Genomic DNA, 16,060 nt, shown 5'->3' with positions numbered 1-16,060 from the left:
AGAGAGAGAAACAGTGAAGGTGCGTTTTGATGTTTGGCATCCACGAGAGCATCCAGAGGAGTGGGAGTAGTATGAAAGAAGAGCCCATGGTGGCCGGGATGAACGCGGTTCGGACATGGATGCAGGGCGCCGGAGTGCTGGACGCCAACACAGCCGCCCAGAGGTGAGCCCGAGGCGGCCTTGGGGCCGCGCTGACACCCGGGCGCGGAGCGCGGGGAGAGAGCTCCGGAGCGAGCGGGCTGCATCACTCGGGGCAGCCCGAGTCCCCTGAGGACGCAGTTGTAGGATAACCCACCGGTCCCGCTGGCATTACAACTTTAAGTTCGACTTGATGAAATACTTTCACGTGGCTCGTATTATTTCAGATGTCTGGACCTGAAGCTCATGCTCGTAGTAGCCTACTTTTAAACGTGTATTTCAAAAGCTGCCTTAGAATAACTTTGGGGTGAAATGTGAGCTCTAAGTTTATGTTAAGGTTTTCACTCCACTGTCTCTCGTTTCTTGGATGTTGTAAAGTAGAGCAACTTACGTTTTCAATAACTGCAGAAGATAATTATTTCTCGAATCAGTTTTGTTTTCTTACATAATAAACGCTGTAAAGTTTATATTTGAAATTATTAGTTTTCTAAAGCCTACGGGCCTATTATTTGGGAGGAGGGAAACGCACGTGTTATAATCTAAAGCTCTAATAAAATATATATAGTTTTACACTTATATAGTGATTTTTTTAAACGTATTATTTTAATTGCAATTGTGTGACGCGGTCGGGTTAAGCTTCTTTTAAAAAAAAATGAAATTTCATAAAGTTAGGGACTTAGGATGGACACTTACTGAAACATATCGGTTGCTATTGTAGACTTTAATTTGAGGGCAGATTAGTCTGACGCCGTACTTGAGTTGAATGAGTGTACTTTCCTGGCCGGGGCTGTGATGCCGCTGCTTGCTGTGTGCTTGTGTCCGCAGCGGAGTGGGGCTTGCCCGGGCACACTTCGAGAAGCAGCCGCCCTCCAACCTCCGAAAGTCCAATTTCTTCCACTTCGTCCTGGCTTTATACGACAGACAGGGTCAGCCGGTGGAGATAGAGAGAACCACATTTGTTGACTTTGTAGAGAAGGAGAAGGTAAGTTTGAATGAAATCGCACAATTAAGGAAAAATAAATATCACGTGGCCTTTTGACAAATACATTTCCCAAATGAGCGTTGGTTTTATGCATTGACTGATACCTGACACTATTCCACAGACCTGTTAAGTCAAAGTGATGAATTACCAGACATGCGTTAACACAGTAACCAGACGCACTCAGCAGGGATCATCGCTTCTGAAGCCTTCCCTCGTGTGATTTTTTTTTTTTTACATGTGGCTCCTTAAGAGATTCCCACTCTTTTGATTTATAGCATACTCGTTTCTTTACTCTCCAGAAGTTCAAGATATTTCAATCCAATTGTGTGTTCATTTATTATTATTGGAAACTTTTGCACTCAGCTCAAGCAGATAATATTAAGTCCTACTTGATGACAGTTCTGCACAGCAGCCTCTTTCTGCAGGTGCTGTCGGACAACTTATTTATATTTTCAAGCAAACGTCAATATTAGTGTTTGATATGTAGGCAAAGTCTTATATTAATGCGTTTGCATGTTGCATTGAATGTGGGCATTCTAGCTCATAAATGTTTTATTTCCAAGCGTTTGGTGTCGGTTGGCTTATTCAACTGCAAATACATTTAAAAAAAAATCATATATTCAATTATCGCCTTGAGATATTTCAGGTAGAAAATTAGTAAAATTATTCTGAGAAATTGTAAATATCGGTAACAACTTTGAAAGCATTTCTAGCATATTTTTCATAAAGTTGTAAAAAACAGAAAGATTATTATTTTCCAAATATAAACGTCGGTACATTCGGTTCGCTTTGTCAATTAATTAAAACTGTAACTCTGTGAAAGTTTCAGGTATTATTGTCGCCAACGGTGAGAGTGATAGAAACGAAATGATTTCAATGTGCTCCCAGTCGGAGAGACGTAGCATGTCAGCAATCTAAAAATATCAAGTTGTGGACGCAGTCCCAGGAGGAGAAGGCTTGCTTGCTCTGACCGGCTCTGTTTGGTTTAATTTTCATAGGAAACGACGGGGGAAAAGACCAACAATGGGATCCATTATAGACTCCAGCTCCTCTACAGTAACGGTGAGTTTGGTTTCCATAATTTTTATGGAGCAATAACAAAAGCAGTGAGTGAATGATACGACAAACAAAAGTGGAAAACACTCCGGAAATAAATGTTTTTTTTACGCGCAGGAGGTCACATCTCATTCCATGTCTTAGGTTTTTGAAGGGTTTTATTTAGTGTGTTTATATGAATTGTTTATGCACAACAATCTGCGCGTTAATCTATGAGTAAAATGATATTCCCAGCATGTGGCTTATTTAAGAAAAATAATTCCCAATTGTAAAACTGAATTTATTCCAAGGTTTTTATTCATTTTATCGTTGTTGCCCAGCGCAGATTTCACTGTAAATATACATTTTTCCTCGTCGGCCTGCATTTTCAACACTAATAAACAACTGCAAGCAGAGAAATAAAATGCGTTTCTTTTTAACGATTTCTTAAAAGTCTTGTTGCTTCGATTGAATAATTAACTTTCATTGATTATAATTGAGAAAAACGCACGCTTCCCCCCCTGCAGTGCCCATTATCACGATTAAGTCGATCATAAATGTTTATAAGGATAAAATCAACGTGGTAAAAATAGTTTATTTTATGTAAGTTCCTAGCAAACTGACGAAATGCAGCAAAGAGTGAAAGTCGTTAGAAACCATTTGGACGCAGAGTTTCCATGAAATGCCTCAGGGGGGATATCAGAACGAATAAAAGCTTGTGATCTGAAACATCCCTCAAATGGGCAAAGCTTTCCCACAGATTTGATGTGAATATACTATGAAAAAGCCTGAATTTTATTTAACCCCTCCCCTGCCCCACTGTCTGTTTGCAGGGATCAGAACAGAGCAGGACCTGTATGTCCGTCTCATTGACTCTATGACTAAACAGGTAAGAGTTTCTTCATTTAACAAAATGTAAAAAAAAAAGTCTGCATTAGTTTAGTTGGTCAGAATAGGGGACCCCCCCCTCCATCTCCAACAACCAGCCCACTGCTTCTCCACCCCCTCCCTCCACACCCGTCCACCCCTCTCCCCTACCCTCGCCCTGCTACATGCCTGTGTCTGAGACCCTCAACTTCAGCACAGCAGAGCTGGCTTGATAAACGACCTGTCTTACCTGTGGAATACATTTACAGAGGCCCAGAAAAGTAGAGGACATGTGTCCTCATACTCTGCCTCTGCACTGCAGCCAGTAAGTGGGGAGTGTGTGTGTGTGTGTGTGTGCGCGTGTGTATGTGCGCGTGTGTGTCGGTGAGGTGCAGAAGCGGCTGTGTGTTGGTTGGTGTTTGGGAGAGACAGTGATGCATGCCAGCTCACTCTTTGAGGACCTTGACCCTCATTTCCTCAATGTGAAACAGAACAAACTATCCTAGAGTGTGTTATGGCCAATTCAATCACACAAAGAAATACAGAGCAGCACATGTGGGCTGGCGCATACTGAGGGAATTCTCCGTTAGGGATGAATTAGACAGGGAAGAAAGTATAAGCCCCCTTCAACGCTGTTTTGATATCAGGTCTTTTGTTTTGCCAAATCTGCCTCTAGTGCCATTAGGCTTGAGGAGAGTTTGTCTTCGAATGAAAAGGGTAGGAGGAGATGTTGTTTGTGTGGGCGCGTGTGTATTTGCATGTTTATCGTTTGTGTGTGAGAGAGTGAGTGAGTGAGTGAATGTGTGTGCAGGGTGATCACAGCCCTGGAGAGCATGTTGAGTGGGGTTGGAGGGGTAACCAGACTAGATTTTTGGACGCAGTGCTGTATGGACCAGATGGTGCACTATACTCCAGTCTGGCAGTCCAACTGCTCACTGTACACTGCATATAAACATACGTGCATGCACAAACACATATGCACATGCAGTTCTATGCACACGTACGCCAATGCACATGCACATATGCGCACACACACACACACACACACACACACATATAAACAATTTCCCTTTTACTGTCTCCGCCAGAACAGAGCGTTCCTGTTCAGGAGGACTGGATTCCCACGATGCACACATTTGCCAGATAGACAAACACTAACCTCAGATGAAAGAGGCACTCACACAAATTTGGGGTTTTTACATTTGTGCTTGACTTTTTTTTGTTTTGTTTTGTTTTGTTTTCCAACACAGAACTCTCAATAATGTATCTACATGTCATTTTAAATTATGTGTAATTTTGTTTTCCCTCTTTTTTTAGGCAATTATCTATGAAGGGCAGGATAAAAACCCAGAGATGTGCCGGGTCCTGTTGACCCATGAGATCATGTGCAGGTAAGCTAAATCAGACCAATCCGCACACGTCTTCTCTTTTTTTCTCATCTGGCCACGGGTTTATGTCAAGTTTGAGGTGATTATTTTTTTTTTTTTCTGGCTGTGGAGGTTTTTTTCGTCTGTGAAGAAAAGACACAGGAGCTCAGCTAAATAACTATAGAAATCTTATCATTTTCTTTAAAGTGGGTTGGGAAGATGGGCCCTGGCCTATTTCTGGTGTGTGTGTGTGTGTGTGTGTGTGTGTGCGTGTGTGTGTGTGTGTGTGTGTGTGTGTGTGTGTGTGTGTGTGTGTGTGTGTGTGTGTGTGTGTGTGTGTGTGTGTGTGTGTGTGTGTGTGTGTGTGTGCATCCCTCTCATGTTCAGCTAATTAGGACAAGGAAAAGCTCATTACTCAAACCCATCCTCCTCAGTCTGTGTAATACATGCAGTTTGCTGTGTCCTGACAGTGAGCTATGTGCAGGGGGGGGGGGCAGACTTGAATTACACAAAAAAAAAAACAGACGTGTGCACACTCACTCAAAAGTAAGCGGGCAAAACTCTCACGGGCCTGTCATGTTCACGGTCAATAAAAGCACTGTGAGAGACAATCGCACGCTGTGCCATTGTCTCTCACAAGCCAGCCATCGACGTGGAGTGTATGGAGACTTTTGCATGTGGAAAAATGACGAGCGGCAAAGTGTAGCCACTTCCTGGTTATCACACAAGGCAATTTAGACCACTTGTTTTCATATGCTGCAGGAAACGGTCGAGATCAGAAATCTGATCTGGCTCTCCAAGCCTCTTGTCCTGAGGGACCCGAGAAAGTAGGGGGAGGGTCAAGCTCTCTCTTTCTGTATACCCCCCACCCCACCCAGTCCCTCACCCGCTCCGGTGTCTTTCACGCCCTCCTCCCACACACATACAGTAGGTGCACACATGTAGTCAGGTACGCGCCGACATGCAAACACTGAGACGAGCAGACAGGAGAGTAAAAGGTAGACGCCGTGATACTTTTGGGGGGGAGTGGGGAGGGGGCGACTGTTGATGGCACACACAACACACTGGTACATTGTGCTGCAGTCAAATGATTCAGAAAGGACTCGTCACATCAGTATGCAACCCCCTTCTACCCAGCATGCACTACTCCCCAGGTCCAGTGGGACCACTCTGTGACCCACTTCTGAGAGAGAGAAGGAGCGAGAGAGAGTGAGAGAGAGGCGGGATAGAGGGAGGGGACGAGCAGTGAGGAAAAATAGAGAACATAAGATGTCTGGTTGTGTGATGTCTGACAGAAATGGAGCTAACCTGAGCCCTGGAGGCTAATTCAAGTTTTTATCCAGCCCCATTCAAGCTCGCTTCTCTCTCCCCACAAACGTTACCTAAAATTGCTCTGTTGATCCCACCATGCCACAGCCTCAGAGCCCCGGTCTTACCTTGACAAGCCAAACAGAAATCCAACTCTGTGCTTGTTCTTGAACTCCATGAAAAACTCTCACGCCCTTTTACACCATTTCCCCCTTTCTCTGTATGCTCATCTGACTTCCTCTGCCTCTTTGAGCTTTCCCGTATCATGCTCTTTCTGTTGTTCACATGTCGGTGACTAACGCTGCCTCCCCTCTTCCTCTCCCGCCCCCTGTTACAGTCGATGCTGTGATAAGAAGAGCTGCGGCAACAGGAATGAGACCCCATCAGACCCTGTCATCATCGACAGGTAAGCAAACTTTGCCCTCTCACCTCAGCCGACGTGATGCTGCTCCGCGGCCACGAGCGCAGCACACACGACTGGCTGTGAACAAGGACGGTGTGCCAAATCCACTGGCTGTGAATGTTGCCTAAACATATAATAAAATCCCCAATTATGGCGAGATTACACAAAATGTTCTGTGAAGAAAGCGACTGAAAGTGGTTTTGCTGAGAAAGTTCAACCTGCAGACCCAATAAAGCAGGCCACAGGTTGTTTTTCAGCAACCATAATTGACTGTGCAAGCAAAATGTGCGAACAGCTGTAAATTATATTCCTGTGCGTGTGTGAAGTGGAGGAGCAATCACAGAGAAGTTGAGCCCTCCTTAAAGTGTGGGCAAAAAGTGTTTTGCCAACGAGTAGTTTGGTGTCCCAGTCTTGTATGTGTGTTTTTGTGGGTAAATCTCGGGTCGGGAGTGGTGTTCAAGTTTGTTGGCTGCTCACACACGCACAGGCACACGCTTTTCGTTGAGTGTGCGCCTTTCCCCTGCTGTCATAAACTACTTCTGACCAGTGCAGCAGCTTGGGCTGATTTACAGGCTATCTGAAAAAAAAGAAAAAGAAAAGCTCTGAAGATTTACTGTGCAGCCTGAGCTGTGTGTATGTTTGTGGCACAGGATTGGACAATCAGTGTTAGGGAAAGTGTTTGTTTACACTTACAGATATAAGGGGGAAAGTTAAGTGCTGCGGTCACAATGTATTTTTTGGGGGTTGTTTAAAGAAACAACTAACTTACATCTTCACACATCTGCATTGTCAGATAAAATGAAGTGCATTGCAGGCTATTTTATGTCTGATTTGAATTTGTCACATTTGTGTGAGTGTTAATGAGTCAGTGACCTGTGCTATCTGATGAACACAGCTGTCCTCCTCTCACTGCAGCTCTGTCAAATGCTGCTCTTTACCTGTGTGTGTGTGTGTGTGTGTGCGCGCGCGTGTGTGTGTGTACATCTAAGCGTGTACAAGTTTGTGTGTGCGTGCGCCACCCTCGTTCCGCTCCAGTGAAGCGGAAGGCCTCACCTCAGCGCTCCCTTAGACAGCTGCACCCCACCACGTGGCCTCAGACAACACGCCTGCCCATCACTCTGTGCCATATTTTTGATTTTTGTTTTCCTGTGTGGATACTTGTTGAATTTCTCATCTGTGCTCTCTGTGTCGCTGCGCCTCTTCACGGGCGCCATCCCGCCTCGTCACAGTTAAACTTTTCCCTCCGGTTCGCCATACTTTTGAGCACAGCCACCATAGAGAAGCAGGCGACTCTCTTGCGAACAGCTTTCGCACACCGAGCATGTGTTGCGGCCGCTCGCTGGCGGTATTCCCCTGACACCCGATGGCTCAGGTGTGAGGGCAGCATTAACGAACAACAAATTAGAACGGGGGAGGGAAAACAACAGCAATATCTCCGTTTTCCTCTCCAGCGCACACTCTTTCTGGACAGAAAAATAGGTCAGGTGAGAGGAGAGTGGTTGGGGAGGGAGGGGGGGGGGGTGTTAGCTAGTTTTTAAAGGGGTAGACTGGAGGGGGATACGGAGAGGTGGGTTTATACGTTTTCTCATTTAGTACCAATATATTCTTGGCAATTGTAATAATCAGGGATTCATAAACAAACAAACAACTGTGAGGCTGAAACTGACTCAATTACCATGAGTTCCCCTCCTTCAAATTCATAAAGAAATACCATCAGCAGCCCCTCTCCACCCTTGAAGTTATTTAGTTCGTTAAATAAGGGCTCGTTAGCCCTCTGCTGTTTCGCAGAGATGATTAGATTTTACAGCCCTAATTAGCTGGGCTAGCTCTAACTCTTCTGGAAGAGTAATGGGTCTGATTGCCTAATTAGCTCTCTCTCGTTAAGACAGGAGAAACAGGCCACTGCAGCAAAACCGCAGGAATGAGGAAAAATAAAGTCAGCTAATGAGAAACTTATTTGATTGTTAGGAGAACAAATCTGGTACAGTGTGGATCGGCAGCGCTCTGGGTACTGTACTCGCTCACCGGGAGAATCTCACTCACTCTCTCAGCCCCCCCTCCCGCTTATAAGACAATTTGTTTGAGCTTAAAAGCATCCATGAGCAGCAATATGATTCCAATTTTAATTATGAAGCATATTTGTTTGGACTATGATGACAACAACAACAACAAGAAAAAAAACATTTAAATATGTCTAAGATTTTTACTGAAGTTGGAAGAAACATTTGCGACATACTATCTTGCTCTATTTCAGTTTAGGACTTTCGTGGCTGCAACAGCATTCACTTTTAGAAGTTGTGTTGTCATGTCTGGCTGTCTCTGTTTCTCTGCCATCTGATCTCGAGCAGACAGTAGTGATTACAAAAACGGCCCTGTTATATGAATTTAACCATCAAGGCGGTGACTTCTGGGAAATTGTGAAAAGGCCTTGGCATGACATGTTGTCTCAGTGCTTGACACTGGACAGGGGAAGCAGCTGAAAGGTGAGACACTCCTGTGCGTCTTCTCCCCAGGGAAACATGTGTGGTCTACTTTAGCCTCTTACAGAGGCAGGATAATACGAGGGGAGCCCTTAACCCCCCAACCTCCACTTCCACTTCTCTCCATCGCTCCTGGTTAGCGTGGGGTTAATCATATACAGCCACTGCATGCGATCAGTCTATCGATGTGCCTGGATGGGCCTCAAATCAGAAACACATTTCCCTCCCACCAGTTTGCACCTTTGCCATCTTTCTGCATCGCTTATCTGAAAAGTGGTTCTCACAGAACTATTTTGGTTCGGTACGACCATGTGACTGAGGACAAATCCATCAACCCAACTCGCACTCCCTCCAGCGCTATGTGTCCTCTCCTGCCTCCGACCACCTGTGTCCCGTGGCCCTTTTTCCTGCTGGTCCAGCTCCCACAGGCCTGCTGCAGGGTGTCCCCAAGGCAGGGACAGTCTCTCTCGAGGGTGGATAGAAGCGCTCTGTGACCAGAGATAAGAATCCGCTGGATGGCCCTACACAGGCCATAATCACCCATTGCTCGCAGCGCATGGAGGAGTGTCAAGTTTACATGCACAGACAATGTTATTTCAGGTTTATTGCTGTTTTTGAGCACATACTTGTGTGTGTGTGTGTGTGTGTGTGTGTGAGTGTGTCTATGTGTGTGTTTGCATTTGAACACACTCCTGCAGCCTGCTGTTGATGTGGCCCATTTCCTTGCAAGCGCGTCTGCGTTTGTGTATCCGCATCAGTGTTGGTTATTTCCCCAGGAGTGAGTGTGTGTGTTGATAGAGGCCATTTCCTGACGAGTGTGTGTGTGTCTTGAGTGAAGAATGTCGGGCAGGAAGCGCTCCTCCCGGGGAGGGTGATGTCATGGCCGACGGTTTCCTGTTCCCCGAGTTGATGAAATGGCGTGACTCTCAGCGCCACGGTGGGTAGTTAACACTCCTGGACCAGATTTTGTTTAACCTTGTTGACTGCCTCGGATCGGTTTTGCCACGCCATTCCCTCACCTATCAGCATCCTCGATGTAGCATTTCCTTGTCTAGTGTACTGCCTGTTTGTCACTGTGCCTATGGAGTGGGGGAACCCCCTCATTGTTTTGGTTGTTATGTTTGGATGCACTTCCTGGGGTGAGAGGTCATGTGTTGCCTTGGCTGGGCTAACGTGCACTAGTGAATAATGTATGTCATTGACTTTATGTCAGCCTTGCCAGCCCCCCAAGCAGAGCCCACCCATGTTTAATTCATCCATCTCATTTGTGTGTACGTGTGTGTGTGTGTGTGTGTGTGTGTGTGTGTGTGTGTGTGTGTGTGTGTGTGTGTGTGTGTGTGTGTGTGTGTGTGCGTGCGTGCGTGCGTGCTTGCAAATATGTGTGTGTGTGTCATTTAGAGGCCCAGTCTGCACCTGTCCAGCCATTAGCCCCCTTCTCATTTGCATTTGATGCTAATGTGGTTTACTGGCAGCGCCTTCCGTCCCCTTAGCTTAGTTTCATTTTCACATCCATGACTGTGTTGGTGAGAAGGTGAACACACACTTACAGTACAGCTGTTCTACATTCCTGCATGCTTCTGTGGGGCGTTTACCGACATCAAATTATTACCCATTATTTTCTTATCTTTTGCTCATCTTGTAGGACAGTCGATCTAATTTCCAGCCCTCTCTAATTTTTACTCATAAATGGTGTTCTATTGTGTTTCTGACTGCTTATCAGTAATTTGACATTTCCCCCCAAGACAAAGAGATGTTAAGAGTCATGAGACCCTGAGGGTGACACTGCTTTTACTTGGAGGATTTCTCTCTACTTTGTACCCTTTTCTTTTTACTTGTATAATCTTCTTTTAGCTTGATTTGGTGCCTTTGGGGGCTGGGTGGTGGGGGTTGGGGAGGTTACGTTGTACCATTCTTTAGAAGATTCTGTTTCTTCGTTGCAGTTGACGTGTTGTTTTTCTTTTTGTGCAGTCTTTTGGGGGACAGCTGCGTTAGATGTTATGGAAGGCTTTGAAAAGGACTGGCCCTGAGCTACTTGTGGTGTTTGTGCAGGGCTCAGGGGCAAAGAGGCAGAGTTGCTGGCTCATCGATATGCAGGCAGAACTCCCCTCCCTCAGGTGCTAGGTACCTCAGAAATCTGCCTCACACACCATGTAAAACACCCCCCCCCACACACACACACACACACACACACACACAAGCGTAGATGCAGCTCTCACCCTGAGATAAACTCACAGTCAGTACACACATACATATGCAGACGCACGCATGCCCAGTTACAAGAATCCACAGGCGTGCAGAAATATTGCACACACACATAAACATACGTTGACCTGCAGCTTTCTGCATCTGTTTGGTTCTGTTGGTTTTTTTGTTCCCCCAGCGCCGGTGTCTCCACCCCCCTCCCAGTGTTGGAGGAAAGCGCGTCCCCTGGGGAAGGACGGCTGTGCTGATTGACAGCAGGGAGTTTGGAGGTCGAGGAGCCTCTAAAACAGCGCTGCCTCTTTTCTTTCTCATCCGGACCTTCAGCTCCCTCACTTCCCAAACAACTGGCTCGCTTTCATTTGCAAACACCCCACAAAAAAACAAAACAAACTAAAAAAAAAAAAAAACCCACATAATATCTGGGTTTGTTTTGTGCTTGTCAGTTGGAATATCAAATTAATACAAGCATTCAAATTTTTTGCAGTCAGGAAACAATTAGGAACATTTTGGAATTAGGATTTTTGGGGAGATTCCTAATAACACTTTATTTTGTTTGTGTATTGTTTAGTTCTTTCCCCCAATAAACTCAGTATAGCAGTATTCACACTTTATAGTGTAGTTAAAATAATTCTCTCCCGCTAAATGCAGGTAAAAGTGAGTTTATTAGGGCAAATTACAGTAATTTACAAATGTAATAACAGTGCGATGTTCTGGGTTTCATGAGGTTTTATTTTTTTGGCAGGAGCTACTGTAAATAGCTCAACTGTTGCTGGATTTTCTCTGCAAACTGCATTGTCATTATTGCTTGACATTCCCTGCTTGACCTGGCCGCTCTCCTTGGTTGTTCTCTCTGCCTTTGTGTCAGTGTTTGCTCTGTCCCAGAATGAAGGGGTTTGGCTGGCCAGCGTTGACCCAAATGAGTAGCGTCCTACTTCTCAGAGAGCTATTTAAGACTTTTTCGGTGTTGGAAATTGCAGGTTAGAGAGAGCGATAGAGATAGAAGCAGAGTTAAATAGAATGGAGATATATTTACCATGCGAGAGGTCTCACGTGTGACCGTGTGTGGTGCCGCAAGTGAGGAAAGAGTAACGTTTTCCAGGATTTAGTCCGTGACTCGCCCTAGAAGATGCGCTCAATTTGCTTTTCAAATGAGGCGTGAAGAGCACGAGTGTGTGCTTCTCCGTGTGACGCTATACATTTGGACGTGCATGGCTATGTGTGTGTGTGTGTGTGTGTGTGTGTGTGTGTGTGTGTGTGTGTGTGTGTGTGTGTGTGTGTGTGTGTGTGTGTGTGTGTGTGTGTGTGTGTGTGTGTGTGGCGGGTGCGGGGCTTTGTTTTCTCGGTGCTCTGATGTGTGTGGACAGTCTCGCACACGGTCCACTAAGTGCTCTCTCATAGCCAATGTGCTACATGGCTGCCAGTGTTGCCACTCTTAATTGAATAGACACACCAGCCCCTCTCAGTGAAGGATACTCAAGCCTCCTCTCATAGCAGTGTGTGTGTGTGTGTGTGTGTGTGCGCGCGCGTGCGTGTGTGTCATTGAGCAGTGTAGCGTCAAGCTGCCCTGATCTCAGCCCTGACTGATGATTCATTGTTTAGTGATCATTTCTGCTAAGCCAGAACACAGACACTATGCTTCATGCCAACTCCACATCCTTCCCAACCTGGGGCTTCACTTCCCAGCAGCCAGTATTCATCCCTGACGTAAGCTCGGCCGTTGTAGCTCCGCACTGTGGCCCAGGATGTAAGTCCAGGTGTCCAGGATGAGCGCTTGTGACACACTGTGCCCGAGCAAGATGTATAGTGTGTTGATTGTTTTCCATCAATCTGTCCAGGAAGAATGGATGGCTGGCCAGGCGCTGTGCGCAGCGCTCTCAGTTTCACATGTCACAATGGAAGGAAAACCTGCACGGCATGGGGGAGACAGGGAGGGAGAGATATGTAGGGTGATAGTGGTGCAGAAAGTCTGCCGCAAAGTTATGCCGTTAAAATCCTATTCTATTTATTGTATGTCAGAATTTCTGACGTTGTTTTGGGTTTTTTTTTTTTCCATTTGGAAATGTCTTCAATAACTTAAAAAGAAAAGCGGCTTCACATTTTTTTTTTTTGTGTCACCACGTCATTCTCTCCAGGTTGAACCTTTTCATATCTGCTCTGCTATGTGAGTTTTGTGACATTGAGCATGACTAATTTGAGCGGTGGTGTTAAGAGACGAAAGGGAATCTTCAAGGGAGTATCTGAGCCGTAATTAAACGTAAAGCAGAGACGTCAACATGCGGAAAACTATGGTCAACAGCATGGTTCGATCAAAGGGACAATATATTCCTATATTCCTATTATATTCTTTTTTACTGCATTAATCACCACCAAATGAGACCTAAGCACATGTCACTGTTCCACTTCAAAAAGCAGAGCTGGATTTAAAGGCCTTTGTTTGTGTTTATGTAACTCATGAGGGGAGACAAAGTAAGGCGTAGGCAATCGACTGAGACACTTTGTTGTTTTACACCGCCTCACCCCTTTTATGTGTGCACTGCTCACGTTGTTTGTTTGTTTACCAAGTGGCTTGACCTCGCTGAGAGGAATGTTCACTCGTTTCCTTATTCTTTTGCATCTCCCTCCCTGTTTGTCTCCGATTTTCTCCATCCACGTGTCTTCTCGTCTTCCTCCTCTCCCTTGCTCTATCTATCTGCCCCTCTGTCTATGTCTCTTTTTCTTTGGTCCTCCCACTCAAAAACTCCAGATTTAACTCTGAGGATTTTTTGGTTAATCACACTTGGAATCTTCCCCCGTGTTTGAACGCTCCTCCTCGGCAGCGCGCTCTTCCTCGAGCTCTGCGTGCAGCGCGTGGAGAGAGTCACGCTAATTATCCCAGTTATTGGCTTCTCGGGCGCGGGAGCTGTGATTTACATGAGGTGACATTCAGTTCAAACACACAGACCTTTGCAACCTTTTTCTGGAAAACAATTAACAGCGCTGCTTTCTCCTCTGCCTCTCTCCTGTACTCTCTTTTTTCTCGCACTACACAAGCTCCCTCCCTCTTCCTCTGGCTATTGTCTTCGCACAAACAGAGAAGATTTACTGCCAAAAGAATGAGGGGTGTGTGAGGTGTGACAGGCAAAATTGTTGGTGTATTTTCTGTGGCAAGTGATTACTCGCTTGTCAACTTAGTTATTCTTTTGGGTTGCTGCTCAGAAGAAGAGCTTGAAGAAGCTTTTGAGTGAAATGAACATGGATGAAGCATTAACTTGAGTTTTGTTAAACATCTTTCTTACCTTCTCATGACTGGGATGCCTGGATTTATTTTGAATCCGTTAGATCTGTCAAAGAAGTGAGTGGTTGTGCTCCTTTCCTCGAGATAACTTTCAATACCTTCAGTATGTGTTCTTCGAGAAGTTCCCTGGTTTAAGTCCCACGGCTGACAGGCACAGTCCCTGATCAAGGCCCTTAACCCTAATTGCTCAGGTTGTGTCAGGAATTGTGTTTGACATAAAGTTCAAATCAAAAATGCAGATCACATGATTTGCTGTGGTGACCCTGGAAATGACCAGCTGAGAAGTCAGGCTTTTTATATATATATATATATATATATATATATATATATATATATATATATATATATTGTGCCTCCACAATATATATATGAAAAGCCTCAGACATTTATATATATAAATGTCTGACACAATGGGATATCTTGTCCACAGTTGAATGCTCATTTTCATGAAGTCATGGATGCGCTTCTTATGAATAGTGCAATGGCACAAAGCTCTATTTCTCGGCTTTGTGGTATTTTGGGAATTTTCTTGATAACATAAAATGTTTCAGAAATCTGATGATGAGAAATAGTCTTGCTAAATCATCATCCTCTACACCTCCTTTTGGTTTTGTGACTAGTGACCCAAGAAAAATTCAACTTGCCCCCCCCCCACACACACACACACACACACACACACACAGCCCACACTCAAGCACAAAGACTAACTTACAAGCGTGCCGTTAATGAAGCGCGTCTCTCTTCTGTCATGACGCCCATGTTAGCATGACAAGATGTTTACACACACAATCACGGCGCCGCCTCTGATATGGGCCAGGATGAAAGAGAGATGAGAGGAGAGGGAAAAAGAGGAGGCAGAGACGTGATAGTGAGCACCGGGTATGGGCTGCTTTTCTCTGTTTGACAGGAGGACAGCTGTAACAGTACCCCACTGAGAGCTGAACGTGAGGCAGAGAGATAGACAGACAGACAACAGAGAGGGAGATGTACCTGGAGGAAAATATTATGAAAAGGAAAGACTTCTTTTCCTTTTTTTTCCCTGCAGAGGACTTCTCTGAACTCAACCGCATTCTCCAATCTAGAGGAAAACAATTAGATCCACCCGCTTCCCCTTGTCCCGCAGTGTAGATTACAAATGAGCAAACCTGGCATTTATCACATTACTACAAACATTTATTAAAGCCAGTTCCCCTCTAAAGCTGCAGAGATAACAGTGGGTAATTGCAGAGACTGGCTCTATTAGTTAAGTATGCCTAATGTCACTGCCTCAGAGCATTAATGGACGCCGTAGTATTATGTTCCTGCGCTCATTACCACCCCACTCCCCTTCAAACAGATACACACACACACACACACACACACACACACACACACACACACACACACACACACACACACACACACACACACACACACACACACACACACACACACACACACACACACACACACACGCCATCTCCCCCCTCCATTGACCCTGCAGCAGGAGTCTGTGCCACTCTAATGAGAAATGGAAAACACTACTCCGCAAGCTCCAAGAAACACATACACATGTGCACGGACACACACACACACACACACACACACACACACACACACACACACACACACACACACACACACACACACACACACACACACACACACACACACACACACACTGGGAGGCATTACAGGGGGACATAGAGGTACAACACTATAATCACACACGCCCAGGGAAACAATTGTGCTGTTATCAGAGTGATCACATTATAAAAGTTTAATAAACACCAAACGGCCTAATGGTGAATTAGCCCGCATCTGCCCTGTGTTGTGCCAGGCTATAATTAGTGATTTAACGGAGACAAACAAATGTTTTTAGCCAGAGTTTTTACGCAGCTTTTCCACAGTCAACACACTTTTAGTCAGACATAAATTACTGTGTTTGTCCAAAATTAAAGGAATGTGAAAGCGGTTCTGTGTGCGCGCGTGTGTGCGTGCATAAGTTGTGCGTGAGTGCGCGTG

At 45.3% G+C, this 16,060-nt stretch overlaps 1 protein-coding gene across 4 annotated transcripts in view; it reads left to right on the top strand.

The window, feature by feature from the left end:
- Positions 1-29: 29 nt before the first annotated feature.
- The window catches only part of LOC308134465 (transcription factor COE1-like), a gene marked incomplete at its 5' end in the record, with an annotated part of 54,106 nt that continues 38,075 nt past the window's right edge, over positions 30-16,060 (top strand). For 3 of the 4 annotated variants that reach the window (XM_080502212.1, XM_080502210.1, XM_080502209.1), the window contains 6 exons: positions 30-163; positions 964-1,120; positions 2,119-2,182; positions 2,989-3,044; positions 4,340-4,413; positions 6,035-6,103. In XM_080502212.1, the coding sequence (XP_080358338.1) occupies positions 30-163; positions 964-1,120; positions 2,119-2,182; positions 2,989-3,044; positions 4,340-4,413; positions 6,035-6,103 (554 nt within the window). The remainder of the gene's footprint in view (positions 164-963; positions 1,121-2,118; positions 2,183-2,988; positions 3,045-4,339; positions 4,414-6,034; positions 6,104-16,060) is intronic. The other variant, XM_080502211.1, reaches the window with a different exon arrangement.

This window comes from Blennius ocellaris (genome assembly GCF_963422515.1).
Source record: "Blennius ocellaris genome assembly, chromosome: 9".
NCBI classification, from domain to species: domain Eukaryota; kingdom Metazoa; phylum Chordata; class Actinopteri; order Blenniiformes; family Blenniidae; genus Blennius; species Blennius ocellaris.
This window is presented reverse-complemented; position numbering and strand designations above follow the sequence as displayed.